Below are 24106 nucleotides of genomic sequence, written 5' to 3'. Positions count from 1 at the left end.
TAGTAAGTACTTCTTTTTCTGATTACAACAGAAAATGATTACATGCTTTCTGAAGAAAAAAATTACAAAAGTAGGGGTAAAAATAAAAAATCTACTTTCATTGTTCTCCCACTGCCCACCCAAAGTTGAGAGGGTTGGAGATCACTGTTAATATTGGGTGCATTTTTTTTTTTCCTCGACTGTAGCAGGATGTTACACATCTGCAAGTGTTGACAGGATTCAGATCTGCTATATGGTAAATGAAAGGATGGTTTTCAGTTGCCCTAAGAAAACATGTTTTTATCTTGAGTCTGACAAGCGATTTGACAATACATACAGGTAACCATGGTACTAGTGATATCTATTTAAAATGTATGACAACATAGTAAGAATGTAAAGGTCTAAAAAAGTAGAACTCAGTAAAATTAAGGATTTATAGTACATTTAAAATGACCTAAGTGTAAAAAGCATTTTGATGTAAGGTTTAAAAATAATTCAACATGCCAGTTTCCCTCACTGTAAATGGTTACTCTCTTGTTAAGAAATGATTAGTAAATAACAGAAATACTTAAATTGTTTGACAACCTTCTTAGTCAAGTTCTCCTAGGCTTTATTCCACACATCAAGAAATTTAAGCACTTTGCAGTGTTTAGTGCTAATGTTACAACTGCAGCAATTTTCAGTTTTGCAAGAGAGTGTAAGAAAAAGATAATGCTCAGAATGTTAAATTTTCTGATCAATGAATGTATAACTGAAAAAAGAACTGAACATAAAAAATAATAACGGCAAACATTTGGCGTTTGCTGTTGGTCAGGCATAGTACTGAGCATACCTGGATGCTCTCAGCTAGTTGGTACACCTCCCCTCTGGTAGCCAACAAAATGATTATTGAATGCTTACTACATGCCAGGCATTGGTCTAAATACATTGGATATGTTACCTCATTTAAGTCTCACCTAATCCTATTTGGGAAGGACTGTTAATCTCCTTTTGACAGATGAAGAATCTCAAATTTAGAGAGGTTGAATTACTTGCCTAAGGCATAGTATGGAAGAAGGGCGAAATCCCATGCCAGGCAGTCTGACCTCAAAGCCCGAACTCTTAGTCACCAAACCATAATAACGCTTGAGATGCTTTGACGCTATTGATATAAGAAAAACTAATGTTTTTCCAAGCAGAATTCTGATACTTTTGCATCTGTCCTAATGCTGGCCAAACCTTTTGTGTGTTCTTTGGTCCGATCTGCTTTCGTAGTGGTGAGAGCTGTTTAGTAAAACAAAAGAAAAGCAAACAAAACCTTCAAAAAATTGGAATAATAATAAAAACAATTCAACAATTACAGCAGTGCAGCCTCAACCACTTTTTGTCCGTCACCCAAATCCCCGTAAAAACCAAGTTTCTTAAGGCGCTTGTTTGGAATCCCGTGCATGTAGGCTCTTCTCTTGCAGTGTGATAGAATTAACTCGGGTGGGGTCACTCCAGTTTTTAAATCGCACACGGACTCCTACATTTTCCAGATCCTTCAGATACTAAGAAGAAGCAAAACAGAGCGCAAGACTTGTGGGCGGGGTCGGCTCCATCTGCCATTGGCCCAATCGCGGCGCGCCACTCCGGCAGGCCGGCGGCCGATTGGTGGTTGCTATAGCTCCCGGCTTTCGCTTGACAAGATGGCGGCTGCTCGGCAGTGGGGCGCTCGGTGTGCTGTCTGAGCGCTTTGGGGCTTCTAACGCGGGCGCGGTTCTGTAGTGCGGACCCCGCGAGGCACCAGGCATGGGCTTGCCGCCGCCGACCCCTCTGTTCTTGGGGGTCCTCCTTCTGCATGGCATCCTGAAGCCACTGTGGGGGAAACTGGGTGTGTACGGCGGGGCAGGGGCCTGCAAAGCCGGGCTGAGGGAACGAGGTGTTTAAGGGGCCAGACTTAGATTCCTCCGGGAGCTCCGGAATTACCACCAAAGCAAGCACCACATCTCTTAGGTTGGGGCTCTGCAACTATTAACGCCTGTCTTCTTCCTTCCCGCCTAGTTTTCATCCCTGCTTTCATCCGCATGTCCAGCCCTTTGGTCAGCGCGTCCCTAGTCGGAGGCACTGAGGATGTGACCTTGTCCCTGGCCGTGCTGCAGGACAAGGCAGGTAAAGAGTCCAGCCCTACCTGTGAGGTGGGTGGGGATTGGGCCGCCCAAGTGAACTGGTGAGGTGTCTGTCACCCCTGTGTCCCCAGCTGCTGTCCTCTGCAAAGTTGGGAATGGAGGGCTGCTGAGGACCAAAGAGGACCAACGGACAGGTTCGATATAAGAAAGCTTGAAATCATAATGACTGGCATACACTGAGCTATCCCCGTGTTTTGTATGCTACATCTCATTTTCCAAGTAAGAGCAGTAATATCTTTTAATCCCAGAAGACAAATAAAGACACTGACATGCAGAGAGGTTGTCACCTGTCCAGAGTCACAGAGCTTGTAAAGGACCCAATCCTAGAGTGTACCCGTTCACTGCTGGACAATACTGCTTTGCATTCTCATCTCTTTTAGGATTACTGCCAGTTCCTGCTTGTGGCATGCTTCACAATGAGATAGGAGACTGGAGTTTGACTGTGACCCCCAGTGTGGTAAGGCCAGAGGTAAAAAAAAAAACAAAAACAAAAAACAAAAAAAAAACCTCCTCGGTAGCATCTGTGGAGGCCCACATTTAGTGCTGTCTTGCCTGGACGAGGTGTAGCTGTTTCAAGGCTTAGAACTACCATCAGGCTGTCAAACCTAGTAGACACCCATCCAGCCCAGAGGTTCTTACCCTGGGGTGAGGATTCCTTGGACAAGTTTTAAGGGGTCTGTGAATCCTCTGAAATTATGTGTGAAATTATGTGTGTGTGCATTTTTCTGATGAGAGAGTCACCAGCTTTCATCAGATCATCAAATGGGTTTGTGACTCAAAAAAGCTTCATAGACCACTGATCTCACCCAACTCTGAGCTTCTGTATAAGGACACTCCAGGCTGGAGAGATTAAAAATCTTCCATTTAATAACTTTTATTGAGTTCCTAGTATGTGCGAGGCCTCAACACCAGAGTTTGTAGAGGATGAGAAAGACAGATGTTGCTCCCACCCCAGGAACTGGGGACTGTTTTTCATGACTTGCTATGTATTTAATCTTCTGCTGGTAGGATGATAAAGAAACCAAAAAGGTGCTAGACAAATTGAGTTAGTTTTCAGACCTCTTTAGCTTTCTCTGAGTATCTGAAAATTGCTTGCTTTTATGTTAAATTGAAGGTTAGGAATCAGGGCTCCCATATTGTCACAGGTTTATGGGTGGAATTAAATAAAATTCTATCATCTTTGTATAAAATTTTCCTTTTGTAAAATGAACTGAGGCTGATGTGTGATGTTATTGTTTTCCATGATGTGCTCTTATAATTCTAGAAATTTCTAGAATTATAATTCTTATAATTCTAGAAATAATTCTAGAAATGACGCTGTTTTGAGTCATTCTAGAAATACAGCAGTATTTTCCTTTCAGGATGTGTTGGAAGTGACAGTGAGGTTGAAGAGAGGTCTGCAGGGGTGTTCCTCTAATGAGACAACCTCCTTCCCAGAGTCCCCATGCATTGTCCAAACTCTTCTGGTGTCAGCGTCTCGCAATTCATCCTGTTTAGCACATCTACTCATTCAAGTGGAAATTTATGCCAACTCTTCTCTGGCCCATAATGCATCAGGCAAGTGAAGTCTGATTATCAAAACATTCATGCCAAACCTTATCTGTTTGCTTACCAGTGTGTGCCATATAATGTGTGTACTTAACTTCACTCATTTTTTTTTTAATTGGGGAATATTGGGGAACAGTGTGTTTTTCCAGGGCCCATCAGCTCCAAGTCAAGTCGTTGTCCTTCAGTCTAGTTGTGGAGGGTGCAACTCAGCTCCAAGTCCAGTTGCCTTTTTCAATCTTAGTTGCAGGGGGTGCAGCCCACCATCTCATGTGGGAATTGAACCGGCAACCCTGTTGTTGAGAGCTCACACTCTGACCAACTGAGCCATCCAGCCGCCCTTAACTTCACTCTTGAGTCCATTTTGCCTTCGTAAACTTATTTTGCCTTTGTTTAATTTTCTTATTTTGAAAGTTTTCATTTTGTACTATTTTACTTAAGATTTATTTTATCTTGCTCTACATTTTGTATCTTTAAGTTGCCTTAAATCCTTTCTGGGAGAAAGTGAAGTTCGTTTTTGTGTGTTGATTTTTGAAAACCAAAAAGATAAGGAAAAAAGGAAGGGAAAGACTCATGAATGAGTTTATAGAAAATAGCAGATTTCCAGGGAAAGCTTTTGACCACCGGATCCCTTTCCTAGAGGCAGCCTGGTAACTTATGTTTATAGAAGCATGTATTCCCTTCTGCTAAAAAATATACAATAACACCCAATTCACTACTCTGTACCTCTTCAAATAACATAACTTAATCAATCAATAACTTAATGATAAATAAGTATAACTGAGAAATTGTTCCATATGAATACATCTAGGTTCACCTTATTCTTTTTAATAGCTGCATAGTATTCCATCACGTAGATATACCATTGTCTCTTAGTGATGGAATTTAAGTCATTTCCAGCTTTTGATGCTGTAACTGGTGCTTACAGCAAATATCACTGTGCACACATCTCTGGACACCAGAAAATGGTTCTGTATTAGTCTCCCTTTCACGTAATGGCAATGTTCTGAGAACAAAAGATGTGCCTATGTGGATGGGTCCACCCACTTTGATAGGTGCCACCACCATGTTCCCTGTCCCCTGCAACAAGCACTAGCATCTCTTGCCTTTACGGTCATTTAGGATGAAGGGAGAAGCGTCCCTCTTTAGGAGCAAAGGTCTGTCCCTTTGAGACTCCCGTACTCTCACCTCCCTTTTCACATCCCCTAACTGTGGTCCTCTTTGTAGTTGGGGAAGTTTAGGAGGAAGAGATACATTGCCCTTGATGTACTTGTGTGGAAAGATCTCTGATTTGTGTTGCTAAGTGTGAAAAGCAGCACGTGCAGGCGGGTCATACAGCACGGAATAAGAATATATATTTACATTTACATAAAGAAATTCTGGAAGTCTATGTGAGAAGCTAACAGTGTGCTACCAGACTGGTGATGTGGGAACAGGAAGGGAAGACTTTCGCTGAATACCTCTTTATATCCTTTTGATGTTTTTGAATTATGTGAATCTATTACCTATTTAAAGGTTTAAAAGTGTTTTACAAAAGTATGTTTTTCTAATGCTTAAAATTCAAAACAAACCGAAATATAATATTCAGTAGATGCTTTAAAAAAACTACAGTAGCTATACCATTCAAAGAAGTGACTTTTTTTCTCTTAAAAAATATGCCTGACTATACCGTGTTTCCCCGAAAATAAGACCTAGCCGTACTATCAGCTCTAATGCATCTTTCGGAGCAAAAATTAATATAAGACCTGGTATTATATTATATTATATTATATTATATTATATTATATTATATAACACACTGTTCCCCAGTAAAGTCCTGGAAATACACACTGTTCCCTAATAAAGTCCTGCTCCCCTTCCCCAATAAAATCTTAAAAAAAACCACAACTATATATATATATATATGAATGATCAGGTCTTATATTAATTTTTGCTCCAAAAGATGCATTAGAGCTGGTGGTCTGGCTAGGTCTTATTTTCGGGGAAACACAGTAGTAAAACCCTATTCTAAAATGATTTGCTTATGTCACATCGGTTTGATTATACTGAGAGTCAGACCCTTACTTACCCTGTGACGTGGCCAGTTACTCAGAATTTCTCATTTCTGAGACTACTGACATAGTAGGGTTCTATTATAGTACAGAATACATAGTTCTTCTTTATCAGGTTGGTGCAAAAGTAATTGCAGTTTAAAAGGTTAAAAAAAAATTGTGAAAACCACAATTACTTTTGCACCAACCTAATAGATGCTTCAGCTGTCATGGCATTGAAGTTAACTGTTACATAGAGTTTAAACATATAACCGCTACATAATTTTCCACTATGTAGTGAATCCTAGGACAAGAGTAAAACCCAGCGAACTGAAACTTGTATCTGACAAATGACTGCAGATAAACTAGAAACATCATCTCTGGGTTCTGAATTAGGAGGCTGACATGTAATGAAATATATTCCTTTTCTACTCAATGTGAAATTGTTAATTTCCCCCACCCATTAACCAGAGTCAGGAGGTGTAGATTTGGATTTGCAGGGTGGTAGGACTTCAGGTTGAGCATGTGGCATAATTGAATATGTCCTTATGGTCGGATGGGTTCCAGGTAAGCCATCTAAAATGTCACTAGGGCTTTGGTTTTCTCTGCTGAAAGAGGTAATGAATTTGAAAGAGTAAATGCTTACTGTCAGTCTGTGCTATGAAAGATTGTTCGGTGTGTTGAGAAATAAGATCAGTACGTTGCATTTACCCTAACGTGTCCATTTTAGCCCCTTGATTATCTTTGGATCAACTTTGACTTCAGTTTGTGACTTTGGTCTGTGACTTCGGTTTGAAAATGCAGCCCATTTTCTGCTCTTTGGGTTTTTGTTGGAATGGTATTTACAGGACTCGGATGCATTTGATGCATAGCTCATCTCAGGGACCTCTTCCTTGTGGAGTATGTGGAAATGATGATTTGTAAAACAGTGATTCAGCTTCCTTTTGAATGTCAAATACGTGGCAGTGCTTTGTCTGTCAGAGGGTTTCGTAGCGTAACTTCTCTGTTGTACTTTTCAGAGAACGTGACGGTTATTCCTAACCAGGTGTATCAGCCCCTTGGTCCATGTCCTTGTAATTTAACAGCCGGGGCCTGCGATGTTCGCTGCTGCTGTGACCAGGTATGTACACTCTTCGATTACCGGGGACGAAAGTTAGGGTGCCTGGTAGCGTGTGAAGAGCACCAATGCTTCCCCATTAACAGCTTTTTAATGGATGGTCTTTCAAAACTGAGATTGTCATTTCATGTTGCAAATTGTTTTCAAATTGAGTATTTTCTTATTTAGTATTATTAGTCCAGTTTATGGAAGGAAAAAGTGTATCCCTTTTGGTAAAATCATGATTGTCATGATTATACTGAGAGGATGGTTTTAATATTTAGGAACCTTTAAGAAAACAAAAAGCAAAGAAAATACATTTCTTCAACAGTTTTTAGTAAGTGTATGGAATTATACAACCATCACGACAATCTAATTGTAAAACATTTCCGTCACCCCAAAAAGAAACCTCGTGCCCATTAGCAGCCACTCCCACTCCCACCCCTCATCCCCAGGCCACTATCAGTCTGCTTCCTGTCTCTATGGATGTGCCTGTTATGGACATTGAGAATAAATGGAATCCTGTGGTATGTGACCTCTGTGACTGGCTTCTTTCCCTCAGCATCATGTCTTCAAGGGTCATCCATCTTATAGTGTCAGTACTTCATTCCTTTTTATGGCTGAATAATATTCCGCTGTGTGGCTGGACCACATATATCTTATCCATTTACCAGCTGATGGATGTTTGGGTGGTTTTCACTTTTCAGCTCTTATGAACAATGCTGCTAGGAACACTTGTGTACAGGTTTTTGTTTCGATGTGTTTCCATTTCTCTTGGCTGTATCGCCTAGGGGTGGAATGCTCTTTCTTAGGTGACTGTTTAACGCTTTGAGTAACTGTTCCAAAGCGCCATTTACATTTGCATCAGCTGCGATGAGGGAATCATTTTCCACATCCTCACCCACCATTGTTGGGATCATCTTTTTGAATCTAGCCTTCCTAGTGGGTGTGAAGTGCTATTTCCTTGTGATTGGAATTTGTATTTCTATAATGGCAAGTGATGTGGGACACCTTTTCATGTGCTCATTGGCCATTTTTACCGTGTTTCCCCAAAAATAAGACCTAGCTGGACAATCAGCCCTAATGCATCTTTTGGAGCAAAAATTAATATAAGACCCGGTATCATATCATATCATATCATATATTATATCATATCGTAGACCTGGTCTTATATTATAGTAAAATAAGACTGACTCTTATATTAATTTTTGCTCCAAAAGACTCATTAGAGCTGACTGTCCGGCTAGGTCTTATTTTCGGGGAAACACGGTATATCTTCTTTGAAAAAGTATCTATTTAGACCCTTTGCCCAGTTTTTAATTGGGTTGTCTTTTTGTTGTTAAATTATAAGAATTCATTATATATTCTGGATATTAGTCCCTTATCAGATGTATGATTTGCAAAAAACTTCTGTTGTGTAGGTTGTATACTTTCTTGTTAGTGTCCTTTGAAGCAAAAAATTCTTCAATTTGAATAGACCGAGTTTATCTTTTTTTTTTTCCTTTTGTTGTTTGTGCTTTTGGTGTCATGTCTAAGAAACCGTTGCCTAATGCCAGATCAAAGACATATTTTTAATCCTTATTTTAGATTTAAGAGGAATGAGAGATGCAAAAAGAGGCACATTTACTGGGACCCAAGTCACTCCCATTTTTGGATGAGTACAATTACATCGTGGTTGGTTTTACTAAACAGGAATGGGCAGGTTAGGGTCTTCATTTATGTTGTAATTCTCACACTAACAATTGTACTTACAATAACAATTATATTTAATTAAAAAAATAAAACTTATCATAAATCTGTTCAAATATCAGTCGAAATGGTATTCTGTTCCTCTGTCTTCCAGACCAGGGCATTTCTGTGCCCTGTTTCTAACTTCCTCTCGTGTCTGTTATATGTGGTGTATGTATTAATACATATGTAGTACCAACCACTGGCGTCATTTAGGAGTCTGGGTCAGGGGCATCTTCACACTACTGCAACTTACCACTTTATACATGATCAATTTTGAATTTGAATTGTTCTCGTTTAAAAAAATAGGTCATGGGGTGGCCGGTTAGCTCAGTTAGTTAGAGCGCGGTGCTAATAACACCATGGTTGCCGGTTCCATCCCGAATGGGCCACTGTGAGCTGTGCCCTCCTTAAAAAAAAAATAAAAATAGATCACTTTCTTTTCTACTTTTAATAAACAAGGGATTCAGGGCATATTTAACTTTTAATTCAATCATTTGTGAAACAGGAAGACTATGGATGAATCAATGGATGCATGAATAAAGTAACTTCTTGATGATGTTAATTCATGTTATAAGGGCCTTATAGGATTCACCTGGATGGAGACTATTGCCCTAATGCGAACTGTCCTTCGGTTTCTCTGAGCCAGGATTTGGAATGGTGATGCCAGCTGAAAAGGGAAGTTTCCTCTGTTGTAGTCCCCATTTGCGGTCCATTCCATATTACCTTTTCTTCCCTTCGTATTTTTTGTGCGCACATCTTATGTCCCCTGTAAAGATATAATTCCCTTGAAGGTTTGAAGTTCCTGACTTGGAGGCTTGGAGGGAATTGACTAAAGAAATTCTAGCACGGTTGACTTTCCATGGGCACAAAGCACTTTTCGACCAGAAGGAATTTATTTCTTGCTTCCTCACTGATGCCCTACTGGCCTCACTGGATCAATGTTCATCCCACTGGCCAGATCTGGTGGCGGTGACAACGGAAGCCTTTGTCTTCTCACGGCTCCTTTTACATTTTCTTTCCAGGAATGCTCATCAGACTTAATAGAACTCTTCAGAGAGTCCTGTTTCACCGGTGTTTTTGGAGGAGATGTTACTCCTCCTTTTGATCAGCTCTGCTCAGTTCAGAGGGCACACGGAGTGCCAGGCTGGTTTCCGTTCCTGTGTGTGCAGTCCCCCATTGCCAACTCACCCTTCCTTGGTTACTTCTACCACGGCTCTGTGTGAGTGTCCGAGCAGCTGCCTCCAAGAGGGGCTGCCTGGCTGTTTCCCTGGGGCCGGTGAGGCCACACGCCCGGTTGGCCCTAGAATACAGGTCACATTTTACAGGACCTCTCCAGAGGCTTTGTGCTTAAGTGATCCAATTCTAGAGTCAATTCTAGATTTCCGTTAATAAGTTTATCTTAGGTTGACTATTTAAAAGAATTGGGCCTCTCTGAAAATAAATTGATTGACACCCAGAACAGCTCATTGTGATGATGTGGGTTGGGGGAAAGAGTGGTGAGCTCCTGAGGGACTTGAAGCTTTTGGCCTTCACCTTGATTGTTGAAATTTTACACATTTATTATTATTGAAGTAAAATTCATGCAATGTAAGAGTAACCATTAACCTCTTCAAAGTGTACAATTCAGTGGCATTTAGTACACGTATTACTTTTGTAATTCAAAAAGTAAAGAAAAAATTTAAAGGAATAATAGTTTTTAGCAGATAATAGCTAGAAGCATTAATGGTCATCTTTCTCGTTGGTTTACAGTTCCTTGAGAGAGCACGCTTCCTCTGAAGTGTATTTGCACACCGATCCAAAAGACTTTTCAGACTTTGGTTACAAACAAGGAGATCCAGTTATGACTGTAGATAAGACATATTTTACTATTCCACAGGTAACAATTTCAATTTTAATATGCTAGAGCCTTTTCTTGTTTTTCCCATCCTATTGTTAATTTAACTCATCTTGCTCTTAAAACTCTTACTCTAAGTTACTTATTATTTTTCCTATGGACTTTCCAGGCACTCAACTATTTATGGTCTCTGGATTTTTTTAAATAGTCACTCTTAAATTAATCTCTGTCTTTGCTAAATCTCAGAGTGAACTTACTAAATAAAACCAAAAGATGGTCTATAAATTTCCACTGAAGTAACTATCATTCTTCATTCTGTTAGTTTCATAGCCAATTTCCAGTAAGCTATAAATATATAATTTAATATTCCAGAATTTTGAAAAATATTTTAAGGCTATCGAGTTTTATGTGAAACCTTTTTTTTTGTGTGTTCAAAATTTTGAGGAAAAAATTTGTGGAAACAAAACATGGCAGTCTAAAAAACATTTCTCCATCCTATTCCTATGAATTCATGTTTATGGTTTTAACAAAAACCTGGTTGACATGAGGGAAAGAAAATTAAGTTGAATATAATCGTGTTTCTGCAAAGTAAATGGAGCAGGGTAGGAAATTTTTTTGTTTTCGTGAAATAATACTTACTGTGATTCCTCAACCAGTGGCTTCCAGACTTTGATTAGCAAATTAATTCTCTGTGTTACTAAAGTGGGTCAGCTAGTCAGTGAACTAGTCATTGCTGAGACTAACCCCGCGTTAGGAGCTGGCTACAGAAAACCCTTCTACCCAGTGGAGACTCTGACTATACTTTATGATTGGAAGAGAGGTCATAAATGTGTTGGGATTCTCCCGTACCTTCAGGTGTCCCTGGCTGGGCAGTGTATGCAGAATGCCCCAGTGGCATTCCTTCAGAATTTTGATGTTTGGTGCATTACTGATTTGGAAGTCTACCAAGAACCAGATGATATTGTCAATGTGAAGATAAAGAATGGTGCTATGGGAGGTACGTCATGTGGGTTTGAAGAAAGAACACCAACGCAAGTGTTTAAATAAACTGTGATGTCATGAGAATACGAATCACTTCTCATGGAGCGATTGAAAATAATATTTCAACCGCTAATCTAGGAAGGTGTTCTCTTTGGAAGAAGTTCCATTCTGTGAGACAGCATATTGCATGTTAGTTCTTTTTTAAAAATGGAGGTAAAATTCACAGAATAAAATTAACCATTTTAAAGTGTACAGGTTAGTGGCACCTCGTACACGCCCGGTGTTGGTTAACTGTTACCTTGTCACCCCAAGAGGAGACCCTGTAGCCATTAGGCAGTACTCCCCTTCCTGCCCTTCCCCAGACCTGGCAACCACCACTCTGCTTTCTGTGTCTGTGGGTTTCCCTATTCTGGAATCCTACACTATGTGACCTTGTGTGTCCGATTTCTTGCGCTCAGCATCAAGTTTTTGTATTCATCCATCGTGTGTGAATACACTGCGTTTTTGTATCCACTCACCTTTGATGGACCTTTGGGCTGTTCCCAGCCTTTGGCTGTTGTGACAGTCCTGATGCAGTGAACACTCACGACAAGGGTCTCTGCATGCATGTTTTCGTTTCTCTTGGGTGTATACCTAACAGGGGAGCCGCTGGGCCCTGTGGGAATTTAACTTTTGGAGGCACCATCAAACCGTTTTCCAAAGTGACTGCACCTTTTACATTCCCACCGGCAGTGTACAGCATATTTATTCTTCCATGCGAGTGACCCTCCAGGTTCTTACCACTGACTTTTGGATCCTCCTTCTCAATTAGAATGAGATGCTGAACAGTGTGGATCGCATTTGACAGTGTTTGGAGAGCGGGAGGGAGTTTTGTAGCTGGCACACAGGGCCGGCGCAGTTACCGGTATTTGCTTCATACGCTTGCATTTGTGTAAATACATGTGATCGTGTTAGGCCTTGTAGTCCTGTGGAGGTTAATTGACGTATCTTTTTAGGCATCGTTACACCCAAAGTAACCTATGAGGAAGCAACCAACCTAGACAAATTCATCACCAGTACAGGTATTTTAATGTTACATGTTAATACCATTGCTACGGAAATGTCATTCCTTACAAGTAACCCATCGTCCTAGAGTAAAGTAACAGTTTCATGAAGAATTTGAGGAGGTGCATGACAATTAGAAAGCTATCCCACTAGGCCTTTGCTTGTTCCTCGCTCCGTCTTGCCTTGCTTCCAAGTAACCTAAGCAACCTTCAGCCGGTTCCCTCACAGTCCTGGATTATGTGGGCTCCAGCGTCCCTCTAGTTCTCAGGGTTTGTGAACCTTCCATTAAATGTTTTTCAGGTAGTTAAAGAATTCTTTAGGACTGGCATTTTTACTTCTTGCTTTCTTCCTTTTTTGATAATCAAACCTTTCAGTGGTGATGCAGCCAAATAAATTAGGCAGAGTCTGGCTGATATTAGCAGGATTTTTGTTTTTAATGAAAGATGCTCTTTGTGCATCTTTCCAATGCATTGTAATTCTCAAATTTATTCATGGCTTCATCCAATATTAGTAGAGTGGCTACAATATCGTGGTGAACTAGACAGTAGGCCTTTGTTCTTAAGGAGCTGACATCCCGGAGCCTTTCCATGTAACAAACATTCTACCAAGCGTGTGCTCCGTATGGCGCTGTGAACCGAGTGCCCGGGGTACAAAAATCAAAGGAAAGGGACAGGTCTCACTCAGGATACTGGGGTGTTATGGAGGAGGTGGGTAATACCGACTGGGGGAGTCCAGTAATACACCTCTGCCTGAAGAGAGTCCCGAATTTACGAGAGTATTCTTTTATCTGCAGAAACACTTTTAAGTAACGGATCAGCCCCCAGAAATGTGAATGTGGAAGAACATTATATTTTCAGATGGAATAATAATACAATCAGTGAAATAAATGTCAAAATTATCAGGGCAGAAATTAACGCCCACCAGAAAGGTAACTTTGTTGAGGACAGCAAGACTGCTTTTAGTTTAAAATACTGTTTTTCTTTCTTTCATATTCTCATAATTATAACACAGAAAACTAAGTCAGACTTGTTTCTTATTTGTATTTGTGATTTAATAAAAAAGAGAGGTTTTTTTATGTCAAAATGCAATTATAAGGTAAAGAAAATAACACCATGGGGGATAATTTCTTTTCCTACTGAAATGGTACACGTTACATTTTTATTATGTTTTATTTCTAGGAATCATGACACAGAGATTTACAGTAAAATTTTTAAGCTATAACAGTGGTAATGAAAAGGAAACATCTGGAAATCCAGGTACGATAGTATGTGTCAATCACTGATCTTATAAAAATTTCAGTTCAACACTCCTACCTCATAATGATGATTATAAGTAACTCTCCAATTTTGGTTTGTGACTCTGATCTTTCTCTTTATTTCTCTTTCGTGACACTGTTTTCTTTTTCTGATAACAACTTGATTTTTTTACATAAAGTGTAGATAGTAACAAGTTGCTGTGAATGCAAATCATTCTTTCTCTTTAGCTCCTGATCTTTTGAAAAAGAGATAATGCATTTAAAGTGTTGGTAAAATTAGCTTTTTAAGAAAGAATAGGCTGCAGATGATGGTTTTCTAACCTGGAATCCATGGAGAGACTTTGAGGGGACTGTGAGCTCCCTGTTGTGTTGTGCATTTTGTATTTATGTGCAAATATATCACCACCCGATGGGTAGTGGTATCATGGTCATGAGGGGGAACATCCTTAATTTTGGGAGATGTATGATGGAGCTTTTAGAGGCGAAGTGTCATGATGTCTACAACTTATTTTCAAGTGGTCCTGATATATATATGTGTGTGTGTGTGTGTGTGTGTGTGTGTGTGTGTGTGTATATGTACACACACATACATATATATATAGCAGATATATACACACGTGTGTGTGTATATATATGTATATATGTGTGAGTATATATGTGTATATATATATATACACATACATATATATATCAGGACCATTAAAAAGTATATATATAGAGAGATATAGATAAGATGAATATGGCTAAATATTAACAGTTGTTGATTTTAGGTGGTGGCTGTATTGGTATTCATGGTTTTACTTTCAATTTTTCTGTACACGTGAACATTTTCATGATGAAAAGTTGGAAACAATAAGTTGGATTAATAGGAGATGGCTGGGAATAGGACCTAAACCAGACCTTGGGGCTGAATTGATTTACTAGAGAACGGTTCCATTGAGAGATCACTTCGGTTTGAGTTTCCTTTACAAGCTCCTGTGATAAACTTGACACCAATCATTCAGCAGGTATTCATTAACTGGCTTGCTCAGTGGCTCCTTGTTCTCTAGTGTGAGAGATCCAAAATGGACACTTACCTGCTTTTTACTTTTCAGATTCTATTTTTAAAAATCACATGAATATCTTTATTAAAACAAAACAAAACAGCCTAAGGGGATATCCTTTTCTCAGGGCTATTTTGAAAAAGCTTTGCCTGTGTATTTCCTTTCATTGTGTATTCCTCTTTTGTATTATTTGATGAGCTGGCGCTTGCCATGTCGGATTACCTTTTGAAGGAAAGACGCTAACTCTCATTTGTTGGGCTTGTCTAGGTTACCAGCTTGGCAAGCCTGTCCGAGCTTTAAATACCAACAGGATGAATGTTACGACTTTACACCTTTGGCAGTCAGGTAATCTGCTTTGGTGATATGATTAGCTCTTCGGTCGACTAGAATTGGAAATATTACCATATTTTGAATCTCATCAATTATTATAATACTTTACTGTTTAGTTCGTTTATTTAGCGGGGGGCAGTGGGTGGGTGGTTGTTTTTCATGCTTCTACAGCTTTTTTTTTTTTTTTGGAAAATATGTTAACGTTGTTTGTACCTGAAGTGCTGGTTATTAGTAAGAGAGATGTAAGTATGGGATTGGCTTGAGAGTCCCCTTGTCATTGTTGCCTGCAGCCCAAGCTGGTGCTAATTGGAGACATGAGAATTGCTTTGTTCCAAACTATGGAAAGGCTTTGCATCAATGGTAATTACGCTCAGCTGCCAGAAGGCATTAAATTTCATGTTGAAAATAAACCATTGCTCCTAGGTGTGCTGATATAGAAAGGCGCCTTTGTTCAGCCTTGAAAGGATTAGAGAGACAAGGACCTCAGTTCTGGAAAAGTAGAAACTATTTCTACTTACTGTTTTCTTTCTGTTTTTCAAGGAAAACTTTAAAATAAATCTTTACTTTTATTTAGCAAAAATATTAAGAAGATAATCTTTTTATTGTTCAGCTGGAAAGGGTTGGTGTAGAACAGCAACTTTCAAGCCCATTCTGTTTGGAGAAAATGCATTCTCTGGGTGCCTTTTAGATGTTGGGATTGATGAAAGCTGTACTCAGCTCAGGTGAGTGTTTCACTGATGAATTTATTTACATTTTGAGTGGTTTGCTTAAAATTAATTTACCAGGTGAATACTAAAGACAATGTCAATGTGAAAAATTAGAGTCTGAATAAAAAACTTGTGTAAAAGCAATAGTGAATAATGAATAAATACAAACTTCCCATACAATTTAGAGTTGATTCAAACATCAGTATAAAGGAAAACAGACTTCTTTCTTAGGACGAAAGCCATTTCATCCATATTTGTGCACATTTCTCTGCTGAAGTTCAGATCATGGGAACCTAGTACTGCTAGAACTATAGAAAGGGCCTGAGCCGGCTATCATTGGTGTCAGTTACACTTAAAGAAGACTTAAGCCCTGTTACATGGTGCGTAAGGAACTTTCCACTTCATTGGATGTCATTTGGAAAGTGTCTTTATGGATATGCATGTCTGTTCTTTTTATTTTTACATTGAGGTTAAGTTTACCTGACATAACTAATCATTTAAAAGTGAATAGTTCAGGGGCAGCCAGATGGCTCAGTTGGTTAGAGCGCGAGCTCTTAACAACAGGGTTGCTGGTTCGATTGCCACATAGGCCAGTGAGCTGCGCCCTCCACAAGTAGTTTGAAGACAACGAGCTGCCGCTGAACTCCAGAGAGGTGGCTGGATGGCTCAGTTGGTTAGAGCGCAAGCTGTCAACAACAAGGTTGCCGGTTCAATTCCCTCATGGGATGGTGGCTGTGTCCCCTGCAACTAAGATTGAAAACGGTGAATGGACTTGGAGCTGAGCTGTGCTCAAGATTGAAGGACAATGACTTGGAGCTGATGGGCCCGGAGAAACACACTGTTCCCCAATATTCCCCAATAAAAAGAAAGAAAAAAATATATGTATTTTTTAAAAAAGTGAACAGTTCAGTTGTATTTAGTACAGTCATGATGGATTTACTTATGCTGCATATTTACTTTAAGTGGGATCAGACAATATTTGTCCTTTGGGGTCTGGCTTCTTTCACTTTAGCATAATGCTTTTGAGGTTCATCCATGTTGTAGCGTGTGTCAGTGCTTCACTCCTTTTCTTTTTAAAGATTTTATTGGGGAAGGGGAACAGGACTTTATTGGGGAACAGCATGTACTTCCAGGACTTTTTCCAGGTCAAGTTGTTGTCCTTTCAATCTTGGTTGTGGAGGGCGCAGCTCAGCTCCAGGTCCAGTTGCCGTTATTAGTTGCAGGGGGCACAGCCCACCATTCCTTGCGGGAGTTGAACCGGCAACCTTGTGGTTGAGAGGACACGCTCCAACCAACTGAGCCATCCGTATCCTTCATCTGTTGATGGACATTTGAGTGGCTTCCACCTATGGTGAATCATGCTGCTCTCAGCTTTCATGTACCAGTTTTTGTTTGAACATCTGCTTTCAGTTGTTTTGGGCATATACCCAGGAGTAGAATTGGTAGATCCTATAGTAAATAGAGTAACTCTATGTTTAATTTTTTTGAGGAACCACCGTATGGTTTCCCACAGTGACTGCATGATTTTATGTTCCTACCAGCCATGTGAGAGAGTTGCGGTTTCTCCTCATCCTCATCAACCCTTGTTATTTTCCACCCTTTTGATAATAGCCATTGTAGGAGGTGTGACGTGCTATCCCATTGTGCTTTTTATTGTGTGCCTTGTCACACCCATTTCATCTGTAACATATCCTGCAAGATTTAGTTTATTGGGGAGCCGGAAAAAGCTGGGGAAGACATTGAGAAGGGAAGAAAACTGTGGGTGTAAGTTACCCGCAGCAGCTCCTGATTGCAGGGTGTGAGGCCCGAGTCTACAGTCAGGGTCTGGTCCCTGCAGTTCCTGGCTTTGGTACCCTCCAGGATGTTCCGGAGAGGAAGGATGCTAAGTTCTAATTCTTAATCTTCACCTAATTTTATGGCTCAAAATTCTAGCTAAATATTTAGGTTCCTTTTTCCCTTGAATCACTCTGGCCCATGGATTTATCTTGGTAACTTGCTATGTGATCTACCAACCTCCCAAGTTTTGTGACACTCACTGGGGTCTAAACCACACAGTACAACGTAAGTTACTAACACTTTAAATTCAAAGTTAAAAATTACTTCTGCACGTCCTCCTGTAGCTGCTTAGGTTGATCCCGGGGAGGCCATTCGAAGAGAAGTAAGACTCCCAGGCAGTTTTTAATGCCAGTTCCTCTGGAAGGTTTTTATTGAGGCTCCCAGCAAGTACAACTTGGAGACCCTGAAAAGGAGTTTGGGATGAGACCTGCTGGCCATGCACTGAGAAGTGTCTTACTCTCTTGCAGAGAGAACGCTGCTGGACTACTTGATTCATTAATACAAGCAACTCATGTTGCAATGAGAGGCAACTCTGATTACAGTGATCCTAGCGATGATGGCTGGCTCAAAATAATACGTAAGTCACAGCTGCATATGTGTGAACTGTGTAAGTTGGTTGCTACGACTACGTAGTACCCGCTGGAGTGGTATAGTGCAACCCGACAGGTCGTTTCCCTTTCCTGTGCTCAACTGACATTTGTTTAGACGTTAATGCTCCAGGTGGGAGGCTCTTCACATCTTTTACCTCTTATTCGTGATGCCTTTGTTTGTTTTTAAGAGGAAACCCATGTGAAGTTCAAATCGCCCAGTTGTTTTACGAGCTAACAGTCTTTGTAGAGGAAGTGTAAGTGAGGTTTGAAGATTTTCACTGTAATTTTCAGTGAAAAAATTACTATTACTATTTTTGATGGCTAGGAATGTGGACAATTGAGAACTGACTTTGTGCTTTATAAAAGCAATTTTGTTAACTTACAAGAAAATAAGGTGATAGAAACATTATGCTAAGTGGAAGAAGCCAGACACAAATGAGCACATACCATATGATTCCATGTGTGTGCAATGTCCAGAACAGGTAAATCTATAGAGACAGAAAGCAGACCAGTGGTTGCCAAGCCTGGGGCAGTTGGGAGGAAACCAGGGGTGACTGCTAACTATTCTAAAATTGATTGTGGTGATAGCTGCACGACTCTGTGAATATACTAAAAGCCATAGAATTATACACATTAAATGAGGGAATTGTATAGTATGTGAATTATATATCAATAAAATTGTTAAAGAAAAAAATTAAGGTGCAATAGACCTACTAATAGCAGGGACCAACGAGGCCAGACAAAAAGAAACTTGAAAGTCCGGTGGTTTTGGTCAGAGGCATTTGTAGTGTTGAGTTAGCAGGGGCCTGGGTACGGCACACAGAGTAGGTGTGAACTTGACTTAGCTTGGCAGAGTAGGCCCAATTTCACCTCTGAATCCAAAATGTCCATCTGGTCATTGAGCTCCAGTTCACTCAGGTTATCAGTGGAGAAGCCGGAGGCCACAGCTTGTGGCAGAGCTAGAACTGAAAGCCAGGGTTCCAGCCTCTTGCCCCTTATCCCAGCTAGCAAGTCAGGGGATGTCTTTCCGATTACTTGAGGAGTCTCGAGTGTGTAAATGCATTGAACAGGAAGAAGGCTTCTTCCATTGCTCTAGTTAATAGAATTACCTTTTGGGGCGAGGAAATGCTGAATGGCTCTGTAGCATCTGCTTTCCTAAGTCCCTTTTGTCCCTGCGGAGGCTGCTGTGCCCTTCACCTCTGCCTGGCTGGCTGGGACCAGCTCTCTGGATCCCACCCTCACACTTTCCATACCCTCTGAAGTCACCACTTCAGCTCAGCGGGCTGGAATTTTAACAAAGAACCATCTAGACACGTGCCTGTGCAATCCCCAGCCCTTGTGATCAGGGTCCAGATCATTACAACCCCTTCCCCCCTTCCCCTTTGGGTGGCCAGGGATCATGTGCTATGTCTGTGGGCTGGAAGTGCCCCAGACCACTCTCTGGCTCGGGGAAGGGTCCTTGTGGCCACCTGTGCTCAAGTCACTAGGCCCAGAGTTAGATTCTCATTTGCAAACAGAACCCAGAGACTAGAGCTTGTCAACCCCTGGGCTCTGCCATCTAGACCAGCTGGATGGGCTGTGGAATGACCGAGGGATGGAGGGAAGGAGTCAGTAAAGCACCGGAGAACTGACAAGTATGGGAAATTTCAAGACAGAGAACCCAAGTTGGTTAGGTAAGAAATCGGAGGTGATGACATTTTGTCGCCTTCAAGGTGGAATCAGTTACTTCTATTTCTTGTCTAAGTCAAGATCACCCGCATCCTGGTTAATAAACAGAAGAGAAGTGATGTTGGATGCACGTATCGAGGAGGAGGAAGTTTGATGCCATAATAAACAGTGTCACCGACCTTCAGAATCTCTGAGGGAACAACGAATTTCCCCCAGAGTTGCCTTAGAACTTGCCACCCAGCTTGCTGTCTTTCCTCTCGAGTGCCACTTTTCAAGCTGAATGAAAATTAATTTCTTAGTCAATTTCATTTTCTTCCTTTTGTATTACTGCTGTGGTAACACATTAGGAAATTGCTTTTTAACTGTTTACACCACACTAGCTAGTTGTTAGTATGGCTTTTAAATGTCTTCTACAGCTTCTAGTGCGACAGTGACTGCACAGAAAAACTCTCAAGGCGTTTTACTGCAGTTTCATGCTATTTCTGTTAAAACTCTGGATTTCGGCGAGGACCTTGTGAACTGAATCATGATTTATGGTTTTATTATGTGGGCCAGGGATTTTAAAGTCACAATGACTGAACGTACAAGGAAACATTTTGAACACAAGGGATAACACGGCTATGGGGTGACAAATAACTAGAGCCTATTAGAGATGAAAACGCCTCATTAATGTGGTTCCTGTCTAATAATATTCCCCATTTTTTGGGTAGCATGGCATTGTAGGAAAACTGTTACTGAACTATTCTTTCCAAAAGGCACAACCCCGCATTTCTACAGGTGCAGACAGCCCTGATACAGGTGCAGAGCCGTCTGTTAGCAGCGCGAATGGCACCTGCCTGGATGTTCCTGCTCAGCTGAGTATCCGCATCCTTTTCTCGGATGCTGGCGCAGTGGAAGGGATCACTCAGCAGGAGATACTGGGTGCAGAGACAAGGTCTGATCGCCTCTTGCATGAGTGTTGTTTTAGAGGGAGTCTAAAATCGAGGGAGCTCCAAAGAATAGGGAAACGCTAATTTAGAATCGGATGGTTTATTTACAAATTGCAGTTATTGGCAATATGATTAAGTATAAATGGAAAAGGTAGAGGTATGTTTGTAATAGAAACTTGTTCTCACTCACGAGTATTTATAAAGCTATGTGTAAGGGATTCTGCAAGGTATTTTAGGGAGGACACAGATGAATAAGGGGCTGCTTAGTGCTGAGCATATTTTGAAATCCATGAACATAATTGTCATAATAAGCAGGGAAAATTGTTCTGTGGTTAAAGATTTTGGCAGCAGACGGGGGGGGGGTTCAAATCATGGCTCTCCCAGTTATGAGCGGTGTGACCTTGACAGTTACTTAATCTCTTCTGAGCTGATGTTTCCTCACCGTTAAATGGTTATAAAACCTTTATGTGTCAGCCTCTATCAGTTTTAAGTGACAGGGTCCCACTTTATACTGACTTAAGCAAAAGGGGAATTTATTGGCTTAAGTTCTGAAAAGTCCACATACAGCTAGTTCATGGGTCGTGGTTTCATTTGGTCATGGGTCTTTTTCCTTCATCTCTTGGTTCCTCTTCCCTTTGGGTGGGCTTCCTACTTGGAGAGTTTCTCCTTAAGACGAAGCAAAAATGAACATCAGCAACTTCAAGCTTCTATCCATTTAGCTACTGCAGTGGAAAGAGGGTGTCTCTTTCGCCCTCTTTCTCAAAAAAATCTGGGCAGACTTATTGGTTCAGTTTTGGTCACATGCTCCTTCCCGAACCAATCACTGTGGCCAGAGCAGTAGACAGTGCTGATTGGCTAGGCTCAGTGATTGGCCCAGCCCTAGATTCAGGTGGGTCCCTCCTGGTCTCCTCAACTGAGAGCAGGGAGGGGTGGTTCCCCAAGGTACAACTGGTGTGCAGTTACCAGAAGAAAGGTGAAGGGATGGTGGGTAGGCAGAAATAACCAATGTTCACCATCAAACACTCATCGTAGTAGTACTATTTTGAGAATTACGTGGTGTGTACATACAAAGCACCTTAGCACTGTGCCTAGGACAGGGAAAACTCTCTAAAATAGTTAGCTGTTGTTATTGTTATTTTTATTATCATACTGAGATACACAAGCAATAAAACAAATTAACAGCACTAGTGTGAAACGAGATGACTGGGGAGGAGAGATGAAACAAGAGGCAAAATACTGGTAATTGCTGTAGCTGGCTGACAAGTCCATGAAGGGTCATTATACTACTCTCTCTCCCTGTGTGTATATTTGAAAACTTACATAATACAAAGGGGGAGAAAGCACTAGTAGAATATGAAACTTATTTAAGAGAATCCTGGTTTCTATTGTTGCAGTGTCTGTTGCCTGCTGTGCTTAACAGACTAGAAATGAATTCTGGGTGTGTTTCCTGCATAATCTATTCCTCCCAGGTTCTCCTCGGTGAACTGGCAGTTCCAGTGTGGACTTACTTGTGAGGATAAGACTGACCTTTTCCCACTCAGCGCATCAGTCCAGTTTATTAAAATACCTGCACAGTTACCCCGTCCACTGACAAGGTAATCAAGTTGCTGGCCTAGTTGACATGACTAGGAAGCGGAAAAACATATATATTCGAAAATAAGTTTATTTCTTTAATCAACTTTTGATTCTTCTCATCAAAAGCCTGCTTTGTTGTAGCTATTGTAATCTTCTACAATGTTTTATAGATTCCAGATCAACTTTACAGAGTATGACTGTAACAGAAATGAAGTGTGTTGGCCGCAACTTCTTTACCCATTGACCCAGTATTATCAAGGTAGGGTACAGCAGACTTCTGGAATGGTTATTATCACGCTATGGATAGAAACGTTTTAAAAAGAAAAAAGTGTACTGATAAGGTTGCCACTTAAAAATTATCATTTTTAACGCTTTGGCTTCTTTCTACTGAAGTAATTACCAAAATTTTGAGAAATAAGACTGTGGCTCACTTGACTCCTTGTCTTGCAGGGGAGCCTTATGCTCAGTGTGTCGCCAAAGGCTTCCTGCTGCTGTCCTTGCTCATGTTAGCCGTGTTCCTTAGTAACCCCTGGACCAGAATACGCAAAGCTTGGAATTCAGCTACCATCTGACTTCTTACAGACCATAGAGTTTTACTTCAGTGATTTCTTGTACTCCTGTGTGCCTCTCTGTAAAATTTTAATAAACAAAGTGTTTTATTTTTGTAGGAAATTGTTATTTAATTAAATTTAATTAAAATTGTGCATTTAATTCACATATGTAGCTATCCCAATATGCAAAGCATTGCAGAACAGGCGTGCTTGATGCTGGACCAGACTGAGCAAAATACACGGGAGGATCAATTGTGTGAATAAGTGTTATTAGAAGCTTTAGTTTATCATAGGTTACTACATTCAGAGGAGTTTTGGTCCAGATTTGTTATTTATGCCTTCAAGTGTCCATCTTTTTTTCAATTTTTTATGTATTTCTGTTGAATTGATGGATTCATTTCCCCTATTCCAAAGAAAGGATTAAAAATTCATAAAGCCTGAAAAAATGTATATAGTACAAGAGTACAAAATAAATCGATGAGGAAAGATATGGGGGCTGGGAGGGAAAATCTTATGGAGAGGAAAGTAAAACAAAACCAGGAGTGAATGCAAGCCTGTGAAAATGTATGCCAAACACCTTGTATTCAGCAAAGGTAGACTCCTAATTTAGTCTTCAGTTTCCAAAAAGACAAATAGGATTAACTACAGGAATCAGAGGATCCATAGATTTAAAAATAAGCTGGTTTTCAATGAAGGACAGTTTTTCCTAGTTGAGTCTTGAGAGAAATTTGTCCTTTGGCTCCTTACAAGGGGACAGACAGCGTGATGCAGCCCGAGAACGTCCTCACGGACAGCCCTACGGTGGCCACATAGTAAACCTCCTCTGAGTTTTCTTTGTGGGCCAGATAAATTTAGTCATTGTTTCAGATGGACTTTGTTACTTAATTTTGAAAAGTGATTGATTCTAGGATCCACAACTGTCTTTTGTGAAAGAAAAGGAAATGCCCATTGATTAATTAATTGCAGTGGTTGAGAAAGTCTATGTCAGTTAGTGTAATTAGCTCTGGAAAACAAAAGAAAAATTTCTAAATGATAGGTATCCTGATTCTGTGGGCTGTGTTAGGATGACTTTGTACTTAAGAAGGGAAAAACTCATTCTGGCAGTAGAATGGGATTTGCGGGGGGCGGGGCGTACTACATGGTTTTAACTTTTGTAAGTTTATACAGTCAAATATATATTCGAGAAATGTTTATTGAGGCTACTAGTTACTGAGCCCTGGAGATAGCAAGACAAT

General features: G+C 40.5%; 1 protein-coding gene across 4 annotated transcripts; it reads left to right on the top strand.

Moving 5' to 3' along the window:
- Nucleotides 1-1641: 1641 nt before the first annotated feature.
- On the top strand, nucleotides 1642-22987 carry TCTN2 (tectonic family member 2). 4 transcript variants are annotated; one of them, XM_033097118.1, is made up of 18 exons: nucleotides 1642-1831; nucleotides 2002-2109; nucleotides 2507-2583; nucleotides 3488-3683; nucleotides 6721-6821; nucleotides 9551-9747; nucleotides 10278-10404; nucleotides 11218-11359; nucleotides 12339-12404; nucleotides 13181-13315; nucleotides 13566-13643; nucleotides 14953-15030; nucleotides 15626-15737; nucleotides 18026-18135; nucleotides 20594-20750; nucleotides 22215-22340; nucleotides 22491-22579; nucleotides 22771-22987. In XM_033097118.1, exons 1-18 carry the CDS (start codon nucleotides 1750-1752, stop codon nucleotides 22890-22892), a joined length of 2103 nt encoding a protein of 700 aa, XP_032953009.1. In that variant the 5' UTR covers nucleotides 1642-1749; the 3' UTR covers nucleotides 22893-22987. The 4 variants fall into 4 exon arrangements, with proteins under 4 accessions (XP_032953009.1, XP_032953008.1, XP_032953011.1 ...); XM_033097117.1 differs by having other exon boundaries at nucleotides 2507-2595; XM_033097120.1 differs by lacking the exon at nucleotides 1642-1831 and having other exon boundaries at nucleotides 1998-2105.
- The last annotated feature ends 1119 nt before the right edge of the window (nucleotides 22988-24106 follow it).

The sequence above is a fragment of the Rhinolophus ferrumequinum genome, chromosome 25 (genome assembly GCF_004115265.2).
Source record: "Rhinolophus ferrumequinum isolate MPI-CBG mRhiFer1 chromosome 25, mRhiFer1_v1.p, whole genome shotgun sequence".
Classification (NCBI taxonomy): Eukaryota; Metazoa; Chordata; class Mammalia; order Chiroptera; family Rhinolophidae; genus Rhinolophus; species Rhinolophus ferrumequinum.
Note: the sequence above shows the minus strand (reverse complement) of the source record. Positions and strands in the feature narration are given on the sequence as shown.

Bases quoted from the DNA above. Each gene is read 5' to 3' on its own strand.
- TCTN2 (XM_033097117.1), top strand. From the start codon at position 1,750: ATGGGCTTGCCGCCGCCGACCCCTCTGTTCTTGGGGGTCCTCCTTCTG. The intron at 2,110-2,506 runs GTAAAGAGTCCA...CATCTCTTTTAG, and splicing joins CGTGCTGCAGGACAAGGCAG to GATTACTGCCAGTTCCTGCT. The intron at 22,341-22,490 runs GTAATCAAGTTG...AATGTTTTATAG, and splicing joins TTACCCCGTCCACTGACAAG to ATTCCAGATCAACTTTACAG.